Source organism: Cupressus sempervirens, chromosome 8, assembly GCF_028749045.1.
Source record: "Cupressus sempervirens isolate cs-2001-9-10 chromosome 8, ASM2874904v1, whole genome shotgun sequence".
Lineage (NCBI taxonomy): Eukaryota > Viridiplantae > Streptophyta > Pinopsida > Cupressales > Cupressaceae > Cupressus > Cupressus sempervirens.
In genome coordinates, this window is record NC_143125.1 from 168,620,355 (window position 1) to 168,646,598 (window position 26,244).

At 36.5% G+C, this 26,244-nt stretch overlaps 1 protein-coding gene across 1 annotated transcript; it reads right to left on the reverse strand.

The window, feature by feature from the left end:
- LOC149542086 (C2H2 and C2HC zinc fingers superfamily protein) lies at nucleotides 1–24,710 on the reverse strand. The gene is made up of 5 exons (XM_089797136.1): nucleotides 24,454–24,710; nucleotides 19,976–20,176; nucleotides 1,127–1,307; nucleotides 920–1,015; nucleotides 1–812 (listed from the first exon to the last, which is right to left on the reverse strand). The coding sequence occupies exons 1-5, from the start codon at nucleotides 24,460–24,462 to the stop codon at nucleotides 439–441; spliced, it is 861 nt and encodes a 286-aa protein (XP_089653262.1). The 5' UTR covers nucleotides 24,463–24,710; the 3' UTR covers nucleotides 1–438.
- Between the last annotated feature and the right edge of the window lie 1,534 nt (nucleotides 24,711–26,244).

A 26,244-nucleotide genomic window follows, 5' to 3' on the forward strand; every position in this document is an offset into this window, starting at 1 on the left:
TTGTTTAACCAATCAAGAAAGCTATATATTAACCAATCAAAATGACTATCTAACCAATCTATGCTCAGATTTCAGCTGCAGGCAAAGAATGTTGTGGGTCTTCAGAAAGAGAGAAAAAGCTAGTCGTTTAAGATACATGCATCTACAGAATGGGAGATCAATTGATGTCATCTCCTTGGTTATTTCATCATTTTTATCCTTCGAGCCTTCACATGTAGCTTACGTATGCAGCAGAGGTGCAAAGTGTTTTCTCAAGAGTTCAAGAAGACTATACTCCCTCAATGTCTTAACAGCATTCAGTAGATGTTGTAGCTTCCTTGAACAAGTAAACAATGAGAAAAAAATAATAGCACCAACATTTCTGGTACTATTATAAAAAATACACAAGGATGTATAAGCCTGAAACTGTGTATTGCATGTGATATTGAATATCTGCATTCAATATGACTTGTATAGGCCTAACAATGACTTCTCTCTTTCTTCCTGTCTTTTTCTTGCAGCTTCTCTGGCAGCAATAGCTGCAGCTTCTTCACTTGATATGCGACCAGTCTTCTCTTCCCTCTTCCTTTTGGTAACATGGATCGAAGATGGAGCTGCCTTAGTGGAATTTGAGAATACCTTAGAGCCTGAAAGCACACGCCCTGGTGGAGGACCACTTGGAATCTTCACATTAATGCTGCTTTCTTTTGTGCTAGTACTAGCTTTAGATGTAGCAGCTCCGCCTTCATCAGATAACAGTGAATTACCAGCACCAGCCTCTCTTCTTGCTAGTTGAGATGAAGAACAAACTGCTTCCTGGGTGACCCATTTCCCTGTTTTAAAGAAAGAACCATCAAATTACTATTCTAACATTAAATTGATATGATCCAAACAATAGAATCCATGACAATGAATCACTTATTCACACATTAATTCATACCGAGGGCATCACTATAGTAAAGGCCAGAGTTCGGATCATAATAATATTTTGTAGATTCGTTGAAATAGTAACCAGAGGATTCATCATATGTCCATTCTGCAGCACACAAGGAAAAAAAGAACAAAGAGAACACAGGTCAAAACAGAAATAGACATTTAAATTACTCCAAGCTCAAAATAATAGCACCATGACTTCATTACTACTTACCCACTGAATTTTTCACTGATGACGTTCTAGGTGCTTGCTCAGATACATGCGAACCTGCCAAGGACACTGCATTCCTGTCATTTGCCAGATGAGATTTTGAAGCCCCATATTTTTCTTCCGTAGACATAACTTTAGTCTCTTTCATAGCTGCTAAATCTTTCTTATAGCTCCGCATAGCTTTCTGAAAAATTAGTTCAAATCTAGATAAATTTAGTTGCCAATCTGCAAGCAATTTTTCACAGATGCAGAAAATATGATATCCTAAATAGCAAGGGGTATTATCTTCCAACTATTATAATTCATACAAAATGTTGCATATAAAGCCAGCTATGAACTGGTTGGAGTCCAGGGATAACTTTAAGAAACCTCTCCTAAGAAAAATATGTAAAATGCTGGTGAATTGAACATCAAATGTGCAGGAAAAATTTCTAATCGAGGGCGATTTTTTCGTTCGAGGCAAGGGAGAAAATTATTTTCTATTGGTGAAATTTTCCTTTCCGTATCAAAATTTAATAATACTTGTGGGAAATTAAAAAAAAAATTTGGTATGCAAATAAATATAGGCGATTTTTTGTTGGTCATAAATATTTTTGTAATGTAAGAGGCGAATTAATTGTTTCACATAATGCAAAATATTAATATAGTTGGCTAATATGTCGGTTTCCACAGAGAGATTATTTAATTTTTTGGTGAATTTATAGTCACAAGTGGTCCATGGCCCCCATGCCAAGTGTACACTATACAATGTACTTGTAGGATGCCAATCCATTAAGATTCAAATAATAATGTGTCCTTTTTTATTGCCAACTTGGTTGTCATCACTTTTCATGCTATCATTTTTATGGTAAAAGGAATTAATTTGGATTGTCGATGTAAGATAGATCAATGGCTTCAGCTCTATTTTGGGCTTAATTTTAAACGCTATAGCATAAAGTCTAAATCTTCCCAAAATCAGGAAACATGTCCCAAAGCCCAAAACATAAAATAGTTGGCTAAACGAGGGTAGTTGGAGACACGTCAATAAAATGGTAGGCGATGCTCAACCCTAGGGAAAATATTATTTTATTCTAAGGGCGAAATAACATTGTCCAATAAGAAAATATTAGGGAAACCCTAGTGAATATTTTAAAATAACTGTCCTAAATGTAGATTACATTGGCGATTGGAGTGGGATTTGGGACCAATTATGCGTAAAGAGCAATTAGCTTGGGATTTCTTTATTTAATATCTTGGCAACATGGTTAAACCCAGATGTAGGTTTTATTCGCCAAATTGCAATTTCCCAAAGAGATGAAATCACCTGTTGGCATAGATTCACCACTAAAAAAATCACTAGGTTGGACCATTGCCACAAGCTCTTTCTTCATTATCACATGAAATCCTGTCACACTTATCATTTGCGATCTGTTAAAAATTAACTGATTGATGATTATTCTTTACTCGTCAATTAATCACACCAAAAGATACGCAAGAAATTGTTATTGGTAGAAATTATTCTAACCAAGTTATATGATAATTCAGAGACCACCTTTGACTATTCTGGACAGCTATGACCACTAAAGGGCAATAAAGGTTACGTAGAGAAATAGCTTTGTCATCAGCAAAATAATCAACAAAAGATTAATTATGAATGATTAACAACAAATACTAGCGTCTTTGAGATGGGGAGTTAACAAAAAAACAAAAGGAAGCACATCCTCAACTATCCCTCACACGTGGATTACCGAAACCTGTGTAGCACTGGAGGAAATAGATTTGAATGACACATAAATTACTATGCATCACTGATGTATCTATTTGAGGGGATTGGCAAGATTAGTATCAACAGACCACTTATCATGTAGCCTAATCGATAATAATTCCCAATGTTTCATTAAAGAGATATTCAAAAATACTAAATAACATGTCCGATCTATATGGTTATTGACAGCAATCACTATATTCAAATAACAGACTAATTATCAGGGGACGTATCTCTTAAGGTCAAGCAACCATTAAAGGATATATAAGGATATTAGAATCAAACCAAAAGGGGTACATATAGGGAAGTTAATCATCAATGAGAAATTACTATAGCATCAAACATAAAATCATTTAAGGAACAATCAACAATTAAGGGGAAACTTTCACCAACAGATCACATAGTGAAAAACAGAAGCATTACATAAGCAATGCACATAAGAATTTTCGAAAATTAAAATTCTCAAGAATATTGTTTGACATTTGATTACTATGAATGCCTGGTACATGACACGGTAACATGGTATCATGCCCAATGACAAATATATATCTTTAGGTTGCTATGATACCGGTACTGGCACTAGTATTGGTACCAATACATCTACTTTTAAAAATAGGTGACCAGCATACTTGGAAGTTCCACTTTTTTCATATAATTTCATAATTTATAGAAAATATCATGAAATTGAGCTTTCAACATTCCAAATCCTGTGGCAAGGTTACAACCAAATACTAAAATAGGAAATGAAAAACATTCAAGGAAAAAGGAAGTATCTAACAGACTAACACCCAACAGAAATCCAGATCTATAGGATATAAGGAGCAAAGATTTCACTTAGAAGCAAAACATTCATCAAAAGAAAAGGAAACTTCATAGGAATCAATCAAATTTGACAAAGTGTATAAGAAAACTGAAGGCAAGGGCCCAAGCCAACAAGCTGAATCTTTCCACACTGCAAATCCTTTTGCTACTCTGTGTGAGAATATGAATTTAGACGTACTCACAAGAATGAATAAAGAAAATATATTATCACAACCAAATTCTTAACTCCAGCATCTGGTAGAACTCACCACCACTGTGTATAGTGCAAAGTTTGAATAAAGGAATTAAAAGAACGGCAAGAATATAGAAAATATGAATATCTTTTGAGTTTTTCCATCAAACTACAAATAGCCAAAAGGCAAATACTTGCAGTCTTGTCGGCTCGTGTTAGCTCCTGCCTTGTGTTGAATCTTATTTTCCCATCCAGATGTGTTTTTTTCCAGCTTCCCAATGTGCTTAATTTTTCCGTTTTTCGTTTTATTTGTGTGGGAGACAACACCCTTTGCATGGGAGACAGGGACAGTCTCAAGGAGAACATTGCTGAAAGTCTCCTACAACTAGAGACATCTAAGGCAAGGTCTCAGATACTGGAAATGTATCTCGGTGTCCAAAACATGTCCCATGGTCTTGAAGACACATCTCTTGGCAACATGGATGTATATAGATACAGATATAATAACAAATTTAGTCAATCAGATACTCGTCCCATGCATCTACTCATCACACTTCTAGCAGTCTCAACTCCCCCATTCTTACTATATCATCTGAAGTGATTTGCCCATTAGCAAGAACTCTTAGGACATGATATATGATATCTGTGTTCAAAGTTTACTATACCAATTGACTATGCTCAAAATATCTAAATAGGCTTTTATGCTCTTCCATAACAAATTGATGTGCAACCCACAGAGTGATGGACCGATTGTTCCTTATTAAGACCCAAAAAAGTTGTGTTCCTTATAATGGCAAAACTAGGAAACAAATTATCATAGACCCCTCTACCATTAGACAATAAAATCAGCTCAGTCCATGGATTTCACTCCCTTTCCCACAACAAATGGTTAGTTTCACCTTGTTTGACTTTGCCATATGTAAACTAACTATAATATCAATCATGACTTTTCCTATATAGTACATAACACCTATCCTTCATTCCTTAGCTTATATTTAAATTTATCTTGTAATCATCTACACTGCTATTTGAAGTACTATGATACTTCCACACACAGAGGACAACAATTCTCTACTTTAGGCCTCTCCTAAGCAAGCGTTTTAGGCTGTTACAGGGCTTCCTTCTCTACAACATAAGTGAAACACTTGGTGGCTATTCTCCCTTTCCCTTATCCTCTTTTGTTACTGCTAAAGGCTATGTTGAAGCCAGTTGGATTGAGGTGGTTATGGAGCTACAAGCCATCCATTCTCATATCAGAAGCATCAGCATCTCTATTCACCTTCCAGTTTCCTTTAATTTCGGTTCTAGGACTACATTATGCTGCCTGACCCCGTTTAAACATTTGAAGGTTCTATTTCAGTTGGTATAATGTGTTTTGGGATAACCCCAGAAAATCAGTATTCCATTTTAGATTTTGTGATTGAGAGATTGAAAAAGGGAATGCTGTTTAAAAAAATTAAAGAATTAATGTTGCATTTCCAGAATCTGAAAACTGCATTAATTGTTTAGATCATAGTTGAAAAACTTGCCAAGAATTCACAAAGATTAAATGCATAACTGGGCATATGGTGTCAATTTCCCGATTTCTTATAGTTGTTGGAAAGGTGGCTCTAAGCACTACACAGTGCCATGATTATTTTTTCCATAATTTGCCATTTTCACAGTAAAATGGGATTTAGGGTTGCAAGCACAACACTTAGTGAAGGTTTTGCAAATGGGGTTGCAAGTACAGTAGGTTTAATCATGGAGAAAACTCCGTAGATGAGCACATTTGAGCTCGAGTAGTACTTCGATGGGTGACCTCTCAGGAAGTCCCAATACTTCACCTCTATCAGCATCACCTAGATCCAATGAGTGCTAAGTGTTCCCATTCATTCTCATGAAAGATGGATGAGTGTGAACCACCGCTCATGAAATGGGGGTCAATGAGTTTGACTAAAAACTAAACAGTTGAATCCTAATAGCAATATCACAGTTTGACTTCTTGCGGAAAATATCTCCTACTAATCAATTGATGAGCCTAAGGGGCTTTCTAATGCATGGTTCACAAGGCACAACACTTAGAGAAGGCTTTGCAAATGATGTTGCAAGCAAAGTGGGTTTAATCATAGAGAAAACTTCGTAGTTTAAGTGTGGTCAAGCTGGAGTAGTACTGGGATGGGCAACCTCTCAGGAAATCTCGGTGCTTCACCTATGTGAGCATCACCTAGATCCAACGAGTGCTAAGTGTTCCATTCATTCTCATGAGAGATGGGTTCGTGTGAATCACTACTCATGAGACATGGTTCAATGAGTTTGACTCAAAAAACTACACAGTTGGATCCTGATAGCAACATCAAAATTTGACATGTGGTGGAAAATATTTCCTACTTATCAATTGATGAGTTTAAGGGGTTTCCTAATGAATGGTTCATAAGGCACAACACTTGGTGAAGCTTTTGCAAATGGGGTTGCAAGCAGAGTGGGTTTAACTATGGAAAAAAATTAGTGCTTCACCTCTGCAATCATCACCTAGATTCAATGAGTGTTAAGTGTTCCATTCATTCTCATGAGAGATGGGTTCGTGTGAACAACTACTCATGAAAAATGGTTCAATGAGTTTAACACAAAAAACTACACAGTTGAATCTTCGATAGCAATATCACAATTTGACTTCTTGTGAAAAATATTTCCAACTTATCAAAATTGATGAGCTTAAGGGGCTTTCTAATAAATGGTTCATAAGGCACAACACTAGCTGAAGGTTGTCAAAATGGTGTTGCAAGTAGAGTGATTTTAACCATAAAGGAAACTCCATAGTTAAGCATGCACGAGCTAGAGTAGTGCTAGGATGGGTGACCTCCCAGGAAGTCTTGGTGCTTCACCTCTATGAGCATCACCTAGATCCAATGAGTGTTGAGTGTTCCATTCATTGTCCTAAGAGATGGTTCATGTGAACCACTACTCGGAAATCCTATAGTTAAGCACACTCCAGCTGTAGTATTGGGATTGGTGACCTCCTAGGAAGCCTTGGTGCTTCACCTCTATGATCTTTGCCTAGATTCAATTAGTGTTAAGTGTTCCATTCATTCTCATAAGAGATGGGTCCGTGTGAACAGTTACATGAAACATGGATCAATGAGTTTGACACAAAAACTACACAATTGATTGCAATATCACAATTTGACTTGTTGTGGAAAATATCTCTTAGTTATCAATTGATGAGCTTAAGGTTCTTTCTAATGAATGGTTCATAAGGCACAAAACTTGGTAAAGGTTTTGAAAATGGGGTTGCAAGCTGAGTGGGTTTAACCATGGAGGAAACTTCATAGCTAAGTGTACTCGAGCTGGCGCAGTACTAGGATGGGTGACTTCTCGACAAGTCTTAGTGCTTTACCTCTGCGACCATCACCTAGATCCAATGAGTGCTAAGTGTTCCATTCATTCTCATGAGAGAGGAGTTCATATGAATTTGACTTGATATAAAAAATATCTCGTACTTATCAGTTGATGAGCTTAAGGGGCTTTCTAATGGATGGTTCATAAAGCACAACACTTGGTAAAGGTTTTGCAAAAGGGGTTGCAAGCAAAGTGGATTTAACCATGGAGGGAACTCCGTAGTTAAGCGTGCTTGAGCTGGAGTAGTACTAGGGCAGGTGACCTCCCGAGAAGTCTCAGTGCTTCACCTCTATGAGCATCACCTAGATCCAGTAAGTGTTCCATTCATTTTCATGAGAGATGGGTTTGTGCGAACAACTACTCATGAAACATGGGTCAATGAGTTTGACTCGAAAACTACACAGTTGAATCCCAATAGCAATATCACAATTTATTTTGCTCCTACTTATCACATACGAATGTTGTTTTCTTAATGTGCTTATGAATGAAACAGAGTAGAGGATCTTGAATTTTGTGAGAAGAATAACTCTTGTGACCCCAAATTTTAATTTGTTCTAAATTTTGTTGATATTGCAACAAATGTCTATGTTTCTATTACATCCCAAATATTTAAATTTATTTATAGTCATTAAATTGAATGGATTTTCTTTCATAATCATGGGAAAAGGGTAGTTAATATATCTGTTGTAATCATTATTTATTTAACTGTTTAATGATGATGGTTGTAATCCTTGTTTGTCATATGATGATGATAGTAGTTAGCAATTGCTTGGTTTCGGAATTATGGTTAATAATTAAATTCCTTGCTAATATTTACGTTAAATGTTATTATGGATTTATCATAGAACTTTTTATTATCGGGGAAAATGTTGCATGGGTGATTGCAGAAGAAGATGAAGGGGAGAAGCATTGCTAAACGGGATCAACAGAATGGGGTACTATTTTAGTCCACTTGTCGATGGGTATGACCTCTAACTATCTTGGTAAGGACCTAGCAACTTGTATAACAAGGTACAATCATTTGAACACGCATGAGCTATTAGATAAAAATTAAAAATATTAATGATTTTAACTTAATTAAAGTACATACCTTTATTGGCTTATGGTTAACATTTCCATCATTTCATTGTAACATACATTTATGTACGTGCACATAGATATAGAAATAAAGGTGACTCCATAATATAGTTCTTATACAAGATTCTATCTAATACATACATTTAAAAACATGTACAAGAAGATAAAATAGTCTTCCAAATAAAGCATATATTTAGATATACATAATAAGAGATACAACCTTGGATAAAAATATATAATATGATGTCACTCTTAAAAATACGTCTACGTGCAAGTGGAGTGGATAAATATATTATAATTTATCCTTGATTCATATCCTTCGAATTCTTTTCCTTATCTATTCAATTCTTTACTTGAAACCAAAATGTATATTTGGCATTTGATTCTCGATGGATCAACAAAACAAATCTTTTTAAATTGATCATGAGTTACAGCTGATGATCTTGGAAAGCCTTTTATTATGGAATCCGTGAGAGACCAAGATGATATAAGACCATTGAGTTTCATTCCGCACGACATATCCCTCTGCAATTTTCCTTACATTCTTTCCCCCTACATATTTTCTTGCCCTGATATTCCCATTTCATCTATACTTTTGCTGAAATACGTGATTGGCAATCCAATAAGATTGCATTCGGAGTTCTTTCTGTGAAGGAGCTGGTTAATAGCGTCCATCCAAGACTCAAATTACTTTCCAAATTTACCACGTTATGTGGTTGCCTCCCCATATCCAAATGTTTATAATATGTTTTATCAAATACTACTGCATTTGTAATTACAACAGTAAGATACACTTCTAGGATATGCCAGACATCACCCTTGTTTTAATATCATCGGATAGTTCCTCTTTAGGTTAGAACTTCTTATGATGAGTCAAGACCAAATATTCATGTCATGATATCATAATTTTATTCCACTATTGAATGTCTGAATCAAATGGTATTTATTTTGCAAGTCTTAAGATTGTATTTCTCAGGTCACAGAAATGTGATATGCTGAAAAACATGTAATATTCTTGTGTCAGTTGAGGATCAACAAAAAGAGTTGGTTGCTCTGAGATTCAAACACTTGGGACTCACCCAGCTGTATAGCCAAGGAAGAGGTGATGAGGTGAGATAAAAAACTGCAATAACATGGAAATAAAAATCAGACATGACATAACAATTATAAATTCTTTAAGAAAGGAAAATCATCTAATAGCTCATGCATGTTCATATTTATTGTTCTCCTCTTGTCGAGCAGTGGTGATCGGGTAATTAAACCCATCTGAGAACCTTGGCCAAGGTCATTAAAGGCATGTTTGTCATCTATGATCACTTGATGTTAGTAGTGTCAATTATTCAGACATGTTTGTCCATAACTAAGCCGACATTCAAAACACTAAAAATGCTCAAGTGGCTGGACTAAAAGTATCCCAAGCCTGATCTCAGGGTAGGGAGGGTCTTTCTATTCAATAGATTGTGTGGGGATGAATATGGTCCGAGATTGGGAGGTTAAGTCCAAGTCAATACTTCTCCTCTTACCAAAAGCCGAGGCTTGCACAACTAGTTAAAGACTCGCCAGTTACTTCTTGTATGTTTCTTCTTACCATTCTTGGTATGCATCTATATTCCTCTTGTAACTGATCATGTATTTACTTCATTTTATGCAAGGAAAGAGAGTTTATTGTTATTTCAGTTACTTCAGTTAATCGTTATTTCAGTTACTTCAGTTAATCTTTATTTCAATTACTTCAGTTAATTGCTATTCTGGTTATTTCAGTTGAATGGTTATCTCTGTTAATCGTTAGTAGTTAAATCAGTTAATGTCTCTTGAAAAGGATTTAAGATGTTTTGTTTTGAAAGTTGGTTGAAGAAAACTCTTTCATTTCTATGTGAAACCAGGTTTTAGTTCTTCTTTATTTTGTTATGAAATCCATTTGTTTTGTTACAGTTTCAATGAATTTAGCTTTTTGCAGGTCTGAAGAATTTCAAAAGTCAAAAAAATCTTTTGTAATAGCTGTATCTAAGGATGATGAAAAGGACTGTTCCACTTGAATCACCTTGAATCCATCTTCGGTATTTACTGTCCACATGTTTCATATATATAAAAAGGTCTTCTTCCTTTGATGTTGGAGAAAAGCAACCTTGTGTTCAAGATTTGCTAATTCAAGATTTGGATCTGAAGCCCAAGGTTAGAAGATTTTAGTCATAATTAGTCCCCACAGAAAATATACAGATCATACACAATTTCTTGGTGTGTGGGGGGGTTTGGGGGACAACATTCTGCCTTTTGTATTGCACGTAATATGTAACTGCATTATTCTTTTATGGGAATGGGAATTTAGCCATCTAAAGCAATCAGCTTGCTATTCTTAAGAAGCGTAAAATGGTGTACTCTGGTTTTCCGCAACAACTCATATTTGTAATTTACATACTCTATTTTAACCCTAAAAATTTGTGGCAGAAGACATCTATTTTCTCCTACTGGTTGTTCTGAATTCTGCGGGGATCCTTTTAATAATGTTTCTTTCATGAAAGACAAAACTTTTGGGGGAAAACTCTGTAGTAGATGCTGCCATATAACAGTATTTATGTATACTACTTTCTTTAATGGATAAATATTTAGCAAAAATGAGATTTTTTTATTGAATCTCAACTCACAATTTTAACTCATCACATTTGTAAGTATGCTTTCGCACCCAGGTTTTTAAACTTTGAAAATCAGTCTTGCGGGAAAAGGTTTTAAAATTGTTTAAATTTCTCATTGGTTTTTATCATTAATGATGCCTTTGTAAGGTTTGATCTGTGAAGGAGTGTTCTAGGATCATTTTGAACTTGAACTCGAACCTCAGAGTTCAAAAGTTCAAAGTTCGAAGTTCGAAATTGGGTTCATTAATTCAAGGTTCAAGTTCAGAGTTCAAGCTTTCGAGTGTGGACCCTCAGTTTCATGGTTTGAAGTTTAGATCCAAAGTTCTAGTCAGGCTAGAAGTTCAAAACCCAGGTTCAAAAACACAAGCAATCAGTTCAGATTCAAGGTTCAAAATGCAGATTCAGAGGTTTGATGGCTCAAAAGGATGAAACAAGTTCAAATTTTAAGTTCAGGTTCAAAAGCACAGTTTTCAGGACATGAGATGCAGACCTTGAATACTCCCAATCTCTGGTTCACAGTTTAGCAATTTGAAAGTGCAGATACTCCAAGTTTGAGTTTGGCATATATCATTTGAAAATGTGAGCTAGCACAGGTGCATAAGTACCTAAATCTAAATAAAGACAAAAGTATCAGGAAGTGATAGGACTAGGCTAGGGTAATGTAGTTGATGGATAAACCCTCTAGATATCCCTTACTACACAAAGTACCCCTACTTCACTAGGAACAACTTTTCCCATATCCTAACCTATCTTTCAAGGCTTGCTCATGAACTTGGCACTTCATTTTGGCCTCCTAACTGGTTAATATGTTCTTGCAAGGGATGGAGGCTTTCCCTAGGGTGTTTTGGATTCCTTTCCATCCATTTTCCACATTTCATCACTAGGTTTCAATACGATCTCTTGCCCTCAATTTTAGCCCTCCAAACTGACTAAAATGGATTTTGTACAAAACTTTCTTTAAGAAGTCCCCCAACGAACTTCAGTTCCTGATACCCTTTTTCAAGACCTTTGAGATTCCTAAGGTTTCAAACTCCCAACTCCTATTGGATGCCCTAACCCTATTTTTAAGGGTTTACTAGGGTTTAGTGGCCTGCTAGACCAGTCAGCAAACAAATCACTCTTGCTACCTTCCTAAGGAACTTGAAGACTTGCCCTTGCACATGTAGTGGCTCCACTCAATGCCTTACCAAGTCCTAACACCCATTCATCTCAAACAGTACAGCCCTTGCAAGATTCACTTACTCCTTGGCTCAATTTCCAGCCAAATACCCTCTGGTTTTGCCTAGGGCTTCCAAGGAATTGGCTTGGCCCTTCAGTGCTGGTCCCATGCTTCCTTCCACACATTGTACAGGATGTCTACTAGTATTCCCTAGGGTTTCATGAGGTTTCAACCATGGAGAATGCTGGTAGATATCTTTTTGTTCAGACTACCCAAGACAAGCCAGCAGGCAGCCTGATTACAAAAACATTTATTGCTCACACAAGATGGATTGAATGGAACTCCTACCAAAACCAAAAGTTTAACAAAAACACAATAGAAACTATCTAGCAACCAAAACTCCGTACTCCAATCACATAGCACTCAAAAACTCAAGTTCTCATTCCAACTGTTATGCATTTGTTGGTCTAGTACAGGATGTCGTACAATGCCAAACTTTTGAACCGTACAAAATGCTTCAGAGGACTTCATATACCTATTTCACACCTGACTCAACCAACTCCCAAGCATTGGTAACCTCCCAATAACCATTTTAACCAATCTTGCAATTTTGCAAGAAAAGTTGCACTTTTTTCAAAATTGTCAATATGCAATTTTAGCAAAATTGAGCATTTTAGCAATTTTGACTTGGTAAAACCATACCATATGACTCCAAAACATGCATGGAAGACATCTAGGCCATATTTTGACCATTCCCATGTCTACCTAATCTAACTTGCTTGTTTGGCCCTCTAAAACAACTTTTTTCAACTTTTTGCACTTTCCACCTGATTGACAACAAATGCAACTTCCCAAAGAACTACTTGCTTCCCACACAAACTCATGACTCACTCATGACTCCTTATTCCTACCTACTAGGTCTATGTCCTATCCAGGCTCTTAGACCCTTATTTGGCTTCTTGGACCTAACCTAGGTGCTCCTGCACCAGGAAGGCATCTCATTCGGGACTAAGTATCAAAGAATACATTCTTAGTAAGCCTAAATTAAGAGTCTCATTTCACTTATGAATTGAAAGGTTGATGTTCAAATCTGTGAATATGGATTGCATGAAGTCTACATAAAGAATTCTTGTCAGTGATGGGTTAATTCAACATGCATTTGAGATCTCCTTGGCAATTGATAATCATTTTGGGGCAAAATCACAATATTGCAATGCACGTAATATCATACTTATTGTGTGCATTGTTATGCACGTAAGTCAGTTAAGATAGAAAGTGAAATGATGTTAATAACAACATGATTGTCTATAGAGCACGACATTAACTTTAGAATTAACATCAAAAGGACAGTGTTCAATTCCAAATGTCTGGATATGGAGAGGTTGGTCTTATCTTATTTTGATGTTGTTTATTATGTTTCACCTGCCACAGCCAAAACATTAGTTTGTGGTGACTAATCAAGAAGTACTATACATATTCAATGAGAAAGTGTTGTACAAAGATCTATTGCAGTAACATGAGAAGAAAGAAGATGATTTTGTAGTGTTGGATGATACTCCAAAAGATGATATTTCAGCAATTCCTCATGATGTGCAACAACCACAACAACAAATACCACACACTCTAGTGAATGTTAGGCAGTCAACAAGGCTAAGTAGACCTCCAAAAAGATTTTCTCCTTCTTTGTACTCTATTTTACTGACAGATGATGATGAACCTGAATGTTATGATGAAGTTGTGCAAGTGGATACTAAGATTCAGTGGGAGTCTACAATGAAAGACAAAATGGAGTCTTTGCTGAAAAATAAGACGGGATTTATGCAAATTGCCTACAAGTAAAAGGGCTTTACAAAATAAATGGGTTTACAGGTTGAAAGAAGAGGATGGAGGTAAGAAAAGATTTAAAGCCAAGTTAGTGGTAAAAAGGATTTGCGCAAAAAAAAGACATTGATTTTGATGAGATATTTTCTCCTGTTGTTAAAATGACTTCTATTTGCACTATTTTAAGTATTGTGGCTACTGAAGATTTGCATTTGGAGCAGCTTGATGTTAAAATAGCCTTCCTGCATGTTGATTTGGATGAAGAGATATATATGGCATAGCCATAAGGATTTGAGGTCAAAGGTAAGGAGAACTTAGTGTGTAGAACGAAGAAAAGTTTATATGGCTTGAAGCAAGCACCTCGGCAATGGTATCCGAAATTTGACAGTTTTATGCACGAGCATGGATATAGTTGGTGCCATTCAGATCATTGTGTTTACTTAGAGAGGTTGGATGATGAAAGCTGCATTATTTTATGTTTATATGTTGATGACATGCTTGTAGCTGGGTCTAACATAGATCACATTAAGAGGCTGAAACGCTAGATAGCTCATGCATTTGGTATGAAGGATTTAGAGGCAGCAAAACAAATCCTTGGTATGAAGATTTGCAGATATAAAAAGAACAGAAAATTGACATTATCTCAAGCTGATTATATTGCGAAGGTGTTGCAGCGTTTCTCTATGGAGAATGCTAAAGCTATCAGCACACCTTTACCTGGTCATTTGAAATTGACTAAAGAGATGTGTCCAATGACACAAGAAGAGGACAAAATGTACAAGGTACCTTATGCTTCAGTTGTAGGACGCTTGATGTATGCTATGGTATGTACGAGACCAGATATTGCATATGCAGTGGGAGTCATTGGCAAGTATATGAGTCATCCAGGAATTGGGCATTGGAATGCAGTAAAATGGATTCTCGGATATTTGAGAGGTACATCCATTAAGTGTTTACACTTTGGAGGCTCTACTACTGATTTACAGGGATATGTTGACTCAAATTTGGCAGGGAATATTGATACTAGGCAGAGTACTACAGGTTATGTATTTACTGTTGGTGGGGCAACAGTGAGTTGGGTTTCTAGGCTACAAAAGGTTAATGCTTTATCCACTACAGAGGGAAAGTATGTTGCTGCCACAGAGGCAGCCAAGGAGATGATATGGCTTCAGTTCTTCCTAGAAGAATTGGGACACTCTCAGAGGTATAATTATTTGTTTATAGATAGTCCAAGTGTCATTCATCTTGCAAAGAATTCAGCTCTGCATTCAAAGACAAAACACATTCAGTTGCGGTACCATTTCATTCGGTCTGTTTTGGATGATGGACAGTTAAAGTTGGATAAGATACATACAGATGACAATTTGGCGGATATGTTTACAAAGGAGAAACTGAACTCTTCAGCTTCGGTTGGTCTTCTAAACTGAATAGAATAAAAGAACAGCAGAGTCCAGGGTGGTTTAATCTCGTGGGAGCCTCATGGAGTAGTGGCATAGCTACAAGATCAATCTCCAAGTGGGAGATTGTTGTTTAGTGTGGAGCCAGATCAGTCCCCAAGTGGGAGATTGTTAGTTTGCGGTGACTGATCAAAGAAGTACTATACATACTCCATAATTCCTCGACGAAATTCGGGGTCGGGTCAGGCCCCGAGCAAGAGTTTTGGGGCTATTCTATGGCTGACATGTTGTAACTAATTTTAACCCTAAATTGGCAAAATACTTGTATAAAAGGGCTTAAGATTAGAGATTGTTTCATACGATGTGATGTGAAAATTGCTTCTTGCGGCAATATTGAGCTGTAAGGGATTACAAATTGTAATCAGATTGTAATCACTAGATCGTAATAATATTGGACTTGTTGTTTGGTGGACGTAGCCCAGGGATTGGGTGAACCACGTTAAATCTTGGTGTCTTGTGTTCTCTTCTGAGTGATCTATTATTTTCTATTATTGGTTATATTTGTATGTAATTGTTATTTTTGTCTGTGGCTTAATCCTAACACAAAACCTGATTGCATACCATTTGGGTTATGTTTCTTTTGGTGGCACATGATTTCCTTGGAATTTTGAGATATAGCTACAATGGACCCTCAAGCGAATGTATCTTCAAACATGCCATGATCATCTTGGTAAGGCATAGTGGCATAGTGGCATAGTCATCAATGGAGGCACACGGCTACAAGTGTCACCCACCGATCAATCTATCATGGCCTCAACCTGTTAGAAGAATTGTGTAGGTGCTAGATGAGTAGTTAGCTCGGAACTGAATTGGTAATTAATCTCAAACATAAAGAGGAACTTCCTCTGATCTTTTAATCAGCTGTCTCGATGAAATGTCGTGCGTCTCCTATGACTCCATGTAGTGATGGTGTTCACAACATATGTGCCAACCATTTGACAAAATGCCCCAATAGTTAAAAGGCAAGTTTGTGTGTGTGATAATAAGCCAATATATCTTTGGGGCCTTAACAAGCATGTGTAATACGATCATGACAGTCGTAGAGACTGTGATGCTTTCACCAATCATCAAAATGGGTTTGGGGACACAAATTTGTGAAATCTCGGGGAATGATTGATGCAGTTTGGTCCCCAAAATACAGCGAGAGGGATATGTCTATTGAATCCGATATGTGGATGAGATAAGTGTAGGGGACACACACGCATGGCTTGACATAACACTAATACAACTTCCACAACCATATTGGTTGTGATTGCAGTTTCTGGTGCATGCAATATGTTCGACAAAATGTCGATTTTTTTCCCTTTGTAATTCTCGGTTCATCAGAAATAGTTGGACCAGTTTGGTAATCGATGATAAAACTAATCCCACAAAGTCTCGATACGTGGAATGCCCAAACATAGATGTCATAGAGGTAAATAAGGTGAAGAGTTCAAGACTTTGTATGCCTGGCACATAGCTACAAAAATAGTGACGATGATGCATGTTGAAGGATGAACGTTCCGAAACTAATATCATATCGTGCTCGGTTTTCCCAGTACATTATTAATGATGCAGAATTAAACCTTGAGCAAGTAACCACGGAAATATGTTTTTGTTTCTATAAGATACAAGAAAAAGTGAATAGCCCGAATGGATGGGCTATGACATTGACTCATTAATTTAGGTCACCATGACATTGATTAATATTATAATGTTGTATTTGTAATAACATTATAATGACTTTGAAGGATATAAGTCATGGGAAAAAATGGATGAAGAGAGATTAGTTATAAATCTTTCTTAAGATTCATTTATGTAACCAAAAGATTACGGGATTAGCCGAAGTTAAATATGCCAAAGGGAAAGTGAGACAGGGTTCTTTTTGCAGGCAGTCCTAAGGCTACAGGGGGAAGGGCATATTTTTCTGAGTATCGATTGTAATAGGGAATGGGGAATTAATTTTATTTTCTGCAGTTTATTTGTAATTGGAAGGACAGAGCAATCATTTGGTTTTTCTTACTATGTGTTCAGAATGAATAGAAACTTATAGTCACCAGATTCCATGGTTTGAATATCTATTTCTTGTATTGATGCTGATCATATGATCACTTCTTTGGTGTTATGAATACATTCTTGCAGTCATTCATAGTTGCAGAATAAAATGATAGTTTTCTCCATTTCTCTGTGATGTAAAGGGGATTGAATGATTGCTTGTATGGCTATTTCTATTCTTTCTCTTTTTGTTCTATTCATAAATCTTGTAAGCACATTCATTTCATGTTTATGGATGGATGTTAAAGCCTTGTGTCTTCAGGTCAAAGACATATCCAATTATCTGATTGATTGAATATCTTTCTTTGAGGGAGTTGTACCTCTCAATTCAGAGGAGAGTTATCAACCAATGATAACTCATCCAACTGTTAGTAGATTTTTGTTCTTTTCGGGCGTCTTGAGTCATATTGTGTATTTCTTTTCGAAGGACAAATTTGTTTACTAACAACATTCAAGAATGCACAAAAGTGGTGTGTACTTGTAGGCAAGTGGAACGGGATAGCTGTGTACAATTGTAGGTAAAATATTAAACACAAATTCATGGAGCGCCACTTTATTGCATGTCCTCTAAAAAAAATTATAAAATGTTTTCATGATCAAGTTAATATGCAAAGACCATGTTGTAACAGTCACCAGCCAAAGGCCCTTATTGTCTCCAGTTTAGAAGTGGCATAAAAGGAGCTTAGCATGGATGTATTTCACACCTTGGAACATGATGAATTTTTGCTATTTACTTAGGGCAGGTTTGGTAACAGGAATTGAGGTGGAATTGGAAAATGCAAATACCCAAATTTCCAAATTCGCTGTTTGCTGTAAAAAATAAAAAATATGATTAGGATTCACAACTTCTAATTTTAGCCCAAAAGGGCATAGCAATCTTCCCTTTCAAAAGGTGGAATCAGAAAACCAAATCCAATTCCATCTTTTCCTAAACAAAATTTGATGTGGTGCCAGGTCCGGTTGCCCATGTTATCGCCGTTTGCCGTTCTACAACAATAGGGACACCGTCACATACCTCCAGGAGTTCATGGATCTGATGGTCATGAGATGTTTGCATCCCACCCACTACTACCATTTTGTTGGACAAAAGCTTCATGGCATCCAGGTAACGGAGGGGTCTGAGAGGGTGGACATAAGGATCCCACACTCACAGCCTAAGATCACATCCATAACCATCTCATCTTGAGCAGTGAGAAGAAGCCTGAGTTTTCTGCAGGGCTTGGGTAAAAGCTTCTCGACATCTTCCTCACTCAGCATAATGTTGGCATTGTCCATGTAAATGAATGCTTGCCCTACTTGTGATCCGTCCCCAACGTTTCCCGTGCTCTGGAAAGACACAAAAGTAAAACAGTTCCATCCTTGAAAATCAAGTGTGGCAAGAACAGCATCTGCCAAGGTTGTTTTCCCCATGCTGCCCAACCCGTGTAAAACAATTACTACCGCTACATCTGCTTCCTCCCCCCATTCAAGAAGTTGAATCACACTCTTCACTTGATCATCGATTCCAACTGTTTATGAGATTAATTTTAACAGTTGACTATCACATGCACTATCAACAACATGATTATTTCAAAGAATGAAGATGACAGAAGAACACAAGAGGAATAATGAGATTTACAATGAGGAAATTCTAGAAAAACATATTCCAATTTTAATTCTTGCAACCAAATGTAGAAAATGCATTTTCCTACTCATCTTCCAGGTCAGGTCAACCAAAAAGGTTCAAGTCCTATTCTAGAAACTATTTTATAAATTTGCAAATGCTGGAAATGAGCTAATTCCAGTATTGCATAATGCAGCATTCTGCAATTCTTGCAACCAAATGGGCCCTAAGTGTCCTTAAGCTTAAAATAATATTAAGAATTGCAGACTGTACATGCACATGGCAAAAGAATTGTTGAAACATTGCAAGCATTGACCCTTACATCTGTTTTGCAAATCAATCCTTTGTTCAATTTAAAGGCGGGCGGTTCATTATTTGAAAATTGAGAGCTAATTACAGCTCATGCAAGGATATGTATCTACCAATTTATATTATTGGATCCCTCTAAATCCCGTACCAAATTCCAGATCTGCTCCTTTTAGATTCCAACAGAGTACTCTTGTGGAGCAGATCATTGTAGGATCCAGAAAATTCTCAACATGAATCCTTTCGAACATGAATCCTTTTGAACTACACAATATGTGACACATGTCAGAAAAGGAATTTAAAACAAGATGGAAGACATATTGTCAATTTTCAATGAAATCAGCAGCTACAAGCTCAGAATGTGCAAGCCGGAATATGATATAATGCACTGAATTATATTTTACAAATACTCTTCAAAAAAATTACTTTAATGATCTTAAAATCGATAGCTAGGATTATGATCAAAATTAACAAATGAAGAGATCCATAATAGTCCAAACAAAGTATTATGCGAATACTCCGTTACTTTTTTACTAAAAAAATGAAATACAGTTTGTTGTTATATGAATGGTATACAATAAAAGAGCTGTGCTTAATTCCAGCAACAAACAAAGAAAATAATAAGCAAGAAGCTACTGAATGATCTTACAGTTTCAATTTGTTGAAGATCTTTGATAGCCTGCTGTTTTTCTTTCTCCTTTGCAACAGTCTCTTTCCGCATTGCAGAAAGCCTTTTTGTAACATTGTCCTTGTGACGCTGCCCAAGTTCATGAGTTCGGATACTTATAGGGTTGTTGGAAATAAATATCTTGCATTGGTCGCACCATTTGTTCCCTTGGCTCACCCAATACTGTTACAAACAAAATTGTAGAAGAGACATAATGAGAAAATTACTGAAATAGAATAAATTATAAAATAAATGAATATCAACCATGAGATGGTAGAAGTGAACCTGATAGATATAACATAAAAGGAAGTAAGCAGGCAGATCAAAAAATTTAGTTTAGTCACAGGTTAATCATCTGATTTATGTTCCCAAAACCTTGTCATCATACCCTAGTTCATGGCCCTAGAATGTAGTAATATGCAATGTCTTCTATTTCATCTGCTAACTACATCTGTTTAACCTTTTTACTTTTAGTCTATAAGCTTTAATGATAAAGGGATGTATAAGGAATATTGTTTATTCTGTTATCCATCTATATCATCCACGAGATTGTAGAGTTGATGCTGTTCGTTGCAGCCTGTGCACTCTGGAATCTGTAAGTTGTGTCCTGACACCCTTAACACAAATTCATAAAAAGAGGGCAAGGACAATAGATGCTCAAGTAATATAGGCAATGTGAATGCAATCCTAAGTAAGGCCCCAGATGGAGAACTCTGCACTGCCAAATTTTTTTTAAAAAAATTGGCAAGATCAAAAATCAAAAGCTATTTTTAAATGTTTCATATTTGTGACATGAATTACTGATAGTATAGCTCAACATATTCAAGAAACAAACACAAAACCTACAACACCTTATGGTATTAATTCAGCCTCTGCTGCTGTGATAGAAAAATTATCACCTCATAATGGTAAAGATGCATTTCACAGATAGCAAATTGGCAAACAAATGAAATATCTGATAATTTAGCATTATACAAATTTTAGTCATACCGATGTCTAATATCATATTTAAAAACTAAACCAACAAATAAAACTATTTAAAAATAGTACTACTATGTTAACCGTGGTGGAACGAACAACACCACCAATAGTATCTATACACCAGCAAGAAACATCGCAACAAGAATTGCAACTCCAGAGGCGCATTGAAATCAGTATACACAAGATCACTAAAATAATTGGTAGTATCCCAAATAGGGCAATCCTGGTACATAGGCCCATTTATGAGGTCTCAAGGGTTGATCTTACTCGTCAAAAATGAGATGAGATGATATGAAAGAGCCAGATAAAGGGTGGATAAAAGTTAACTTTGATGGAGTGACAGAAGGAAATCCAGGTCCATCAGGGGTAGATGTGTAGCTAGAGTTTCTATGGGTAACATCCTGGCCACAGAGTTAAAAAACTTGAACAAGGTACCAACAATTAAGCGCCTCTATTGGCTGTAGAAATGGTAAAGAGTCAGGTGGAGTGCTAGCATTTGGAAGGAGCCTCAGAGATTATAATCAATGCTATAGCTAAAGGCAAATCGCATATTTTGAAGATTAACAAAATCATTTCCGTCATATGTAAAACATTGATGTGTTTCTGCAACTTCAGATTATCCCATGTCTATCGGGCAGACAACAACTTGGTGGAATCCCTCTCCAAGGTGGCTGCCAACTTGTCCCCTCCGTAATGCTACGTTGCCTAGTTGGTACAATTGAACAGGAGATGATGACGCAAGTGAAATAACTGATCAACAGTGTTGGTTGATGATGCAGAGAGACGGCAATATTTTTGAAATTCCATCAGCAGCGGACAATGGTGTTGAGTTGACGTGACGGGCATTGAATGCCAAGGAATGTGGGCAAAGAGTTGGCAAGATTGAGAGGACACTGAGTAATTGCTCACGCTGCACAGAGGAACAGTATAAGTGTGGTGGCATCCGTCAAGCATTTGCTTTTCATTTGGTGGCACCATATGGTGAGAGTCTGCAGACGTAGGCAAACTTTAGTTTCAAAACACCCAAACAGCAGATGGCCTTTTGGGACCAAGTTTTCACAGAGAGGTTGAAGCATGTATTCATGACAAATGACCCTTTTCTTTGGGATCATGCTGTGAGATTTACTGGGCATTGACTATTTGATTGCCACCTCCAAATTCCAAACCAATACATACATCTTCTATGTTCTGTGCTTAGGGGATTGAATTCTCTGCCATTGATAAAGTCAGGAGGCTTCTGAGCAGGCCTGTGTAACGAAGAATGGAGACACGGGCTCGATGCCTTGTCCCAATATGTGGTGCCTGGCCAGGGTTTCAATACTGAGCAAGGAGACTAGATCCATGCACCGGTCTACCCACCAAACATGCATCCTTTCATACTTTGGAGAGTGGGGGTTAATAGACAAGCAAGAAAAATAGATGCCAAAAAAATGTGGAGAATTCTATGTGACTATACAACAGATTGGGAAATGGTCATTGCTTCAGATTAAAGCAAACAGGAGTTTGACAAATCTGTTCTCAAATACCAACTCGCAGATCATTGGAGGGCTCCTGTAGTTGGAAATGATGGAGGGCCAGACATTGGTGAACAAGAAAGGGAGGTGAAAAGAACAAGACCAAGAAATGATGCTGGAAGGGCTGCTTGAGGAAGGAGAGGAAGACCGCATGTGCAGAGGGGGTCATGGCGGAGGGCAGGTAGCAAGAAGAGGCCCAAGAAGCATTGCAGGAAGGAATCGTGCTGAACACCAAGCTCAGAATGTGATGAAGCTGGACCCTCATGCCAATGGGTGTGAACTTTCCTTTTTGGCTCTCTGTTTTTGGGTTTTCTATGGCATGCCTGTCAATATGCAAATAAGGTTTGGCCGTCTGGTATATAGATGTGTAGAAATTTTGCAGTAAGCATTTGTGTATGACAGGCAGGGATATGTAGCAGTTGCATAAACTTTGTAGATTTGATATGAATATCAGTATGCAGAGCCCACGGTAGCCAAATCATCTTCTCTAAACTTTGAGTTTTGTATATCCAAACTTTATTGTTAAAAATAAAATATAAATTTACTGATCAAACAAAATCCTGGTACTGGAAGATGATTTAAACCAAAAAAAAAAAAACACCAATTCAATTTCCTTCCCTTCTAAGAGAGTTCCAATTAACAACACTAAGATCGTGAATGTGTATGTTGATGTCTACCAATGCTTGAACTGAAAGAACTTTCTTTTGAAATGGTCAGCCAAGATCTTAGTGCTGGAATCCAAAACGATATCAGTAAAATAATAAAATTCCTTTGTTTAGCACATAATGATAAATGAGATTGGCAAATGGCTATAAATTCTACAGGTTTATTGGAACCAACATGAAGATTACATACAAATCAGAGCTTAATGCTGCAATTATGATCACCACAAACACATCCCGTACTAAAAATTCTAGGATTGTCCTTTGAAGTGCCATCAACATTAATTTTAACCAAGCCAACAAGAAAGAGTTTCCCTTAAGAAAATCGATAATCCTCAGGTGTATCTGATTCTTTATGTATTATTTGTGGGAAATAGAAGTCAATACAGCTTATGATTAAAAATGTTTGTAAGTGCATCTCAACCATGACTTAAACAGAATTTAATTGAATTTCTTTTGCTCCTTGTTTTTAATGAGAACACTTTTATGGTACGAATGGTTGGCTAGAGGCAGATGCAAAAGAGGAATATCGCCAAGATATGGTATTTGTTATTTAACTCTTTTCAAAACACAATTAACTGAGAATAGTTACCAATTCTGCTTAGTTGAGTTGACTATTCAAGAAAATAAGATTTTGCATGAAACGTTAAAGCTCTAATCAGCTGCTGTTGGAAGGCTGACGATTATTTATCCCTTGAGACAAAAATTCAAGGTCTGTTCTTTCTAGCTTGCATTGGAGAAGATACTCCCAACGCCTGTGCTGTTTTACTTGCGTAATTCTCATGTAAATCAGTTAAATTGTCGATTATTTTCTTCCAAAACAATTAATAGTTACACGGCGAAGAAGATTGGAGGAATCTGGATAAGGAGGATGACTTTAAACAGTGATTTGGTTTACAATAAATCATTTGCCTGAAATTTTGAAGGAGATTTTGTTGCTCCAGGCGCAACCAAAAACAGCTTCACTAGGCCAACCCACTTTTTACAAATTAAAAACAAACGGTTTTGTAACCCCTATTCTGAGGATGAAGCTACGATTCTGAAGGTGTTGGAATTAAAATTTTATACTCGCTTACTCCTATAAATGTGGTCATTCCCATCTTTCCCATATAAAACCCAAAGAAGCGGATGCCCTAGATGAGTTGCAGGCCTCTAAAATTGCACGTTAATAAGACTTTCTGTGAAAAGTGACCCAAGTCGACCCGCAACGAGAAATTAGATCGCTTCTCTTTAGTTTTAGAACACTTGCAGAAAACATTTGCACCCAACAATCTATTAATCGCAACGGAAAATGTGAACTCACCTCTGTCATGATTGCTGAAGAATGGATAGCAGTATGTATTATTTTTTTTCAAGTCGTCTTCAGCTTAAGAATTTCTTCCTGTGACAATTGATATATTTGTTTCAAAGCATCGTTAAATTTACAGAATGAAGCCGGGAATTTTAGTCCTCTCTAAAGAAAGAGCTTTCTTGCAGTTGAACGAAAATAAAAACATTGCGAATGAAATGTTTTGTCGAAATTTCGTACGTACGGAGTTGTGTGGGACAAAGAAATTGTGTGGGATAATTGTTTAGGAGACTGCATATGTAGTGTTGACTAAATTTCAAAAAAAAATGAAAACATAGTGAAATTTTTTAAAATTTTCAGGATTTGATTTATGGTCTGTATATTTTGTAATCAAAAATAACAAAAATTTTGCTGTGTTGTCATGAATTTGAAAAACAATCATATTTGACTTTTCTTTTCTTTTTTGTCTTTAGTGCATTTTGTTTAGAGATTAGCGAATAAATATATAATTTGAGTTGACTACAAAAATTAAAACAATAAATTACATGTTATAAAACATATTTTTTAAGCCCTCTAGCCCAAATGATACAATCCAAAAGTGAAAGTATTATAAACTTATGCCCTTAGTTGTAGTTATGCTGTTTGTGAGCTTCTTTCTCAGTGTTTTGATTGCCCCATGTCATCTAAAAAAAGTGGCCAATCCTTTATAAGCGGCTAGGTGTAGAGAAACAGCAAAAGACAGTAAATGGAAGAAATTTTTGGAGCTTAATTTATGAAGGTAAAGGTAGTGATGAATTTTTTCAAGGTAGTTAGACTAATGGAACGGTAGATGTCATATAAATTTTCAAATGCCTCTAAATGTTTGAGTTCTATTAGAAATTTTTAGTGAGAAATTGTACATTTAAGTGTGTTTATATGTACAGTTTTAATTAGAGTACGAAAGGGTGATAGATTGTTAAAGTGAAATGACTAGATTGTTTAGAATTAGGAGATAGTGAACATTTTGATTTGTTTACAAATGACCAAATTTAAAATAAGTGTATAGTAATGAATTATATGTTCATTTATGTAGCAATAGATGTATGAGGTGAAGTTATTAGTAATAAGTGAATTGTAATATTGTTATCAGAATTTAACTACGTAGTTTTTTTCAGTCAAATTTATTGACTTGTGTTTCATGAGTTGAACTTATTTCTCATGAGAATTAATGGAACACTTAGCACTCATTACATAAAGGTGATGTTCATAAAGGTGAAGCATTAGGACTTCATGGGAGGTCACCCATCCTAGTATTATTCCAGTTCAAGCATGTTTAATAGAGAGTTTTGTCCATGGTTAAGTCCACTCTACTTGCAACTCCATTTGAAAAACATTTAACATGTGTTACAACTTACCTTATGAACAATTCATTGCAAAGTCCCTTAAACTCGTCAATTGAAAGTTTATTCTAAATGCTTTATAAGCACATCAAATTGCCTCATTTTGCATCTATATCGATCAATCATCTATTTAGCTATCCACCTATGCACGTCAAGCATTCAAGTCATCTTCAAGTACATTCAAGGAGACCCTTTTGCAGGCCATTGGAGAGGAGATCTCTTGCATTCAAGGTGCTTTCAAGGAGCTTCAAAGGAGCTCATTTGGGGGATTCGTCATTTATCTTCCACCCTCATGCCACACAACCTTTCAAGATTTGGATTCCTTTATGGGTGATAGTGGAGCTTGTCATCAAGAGAGGATTATAACCTTCATCCTTCTTCTACATTCACACCTTCCTTATCTAAATCAACTTGGCAGTGAGCTTAT

Bases quoted from the DNA above. Each gene is read 5' to 3' on its own strand.
- LOC149542086 (XM_089797136.1), bottom strand. The intron at 1,308-19,975 runs GTAAGATCATTC...CTAATTTTTCAG, and splicing joins ATCTTCAACAAATTGAAACT to AAAGCTATGCGGAGCTATAA. The intron at 813-919 runs GTATGAATTAAT...TCTTTAAAACAG, and splicing joins TTACTATAGTGATGCCCTCG to GGAAATGGGTCACCCAGGAA.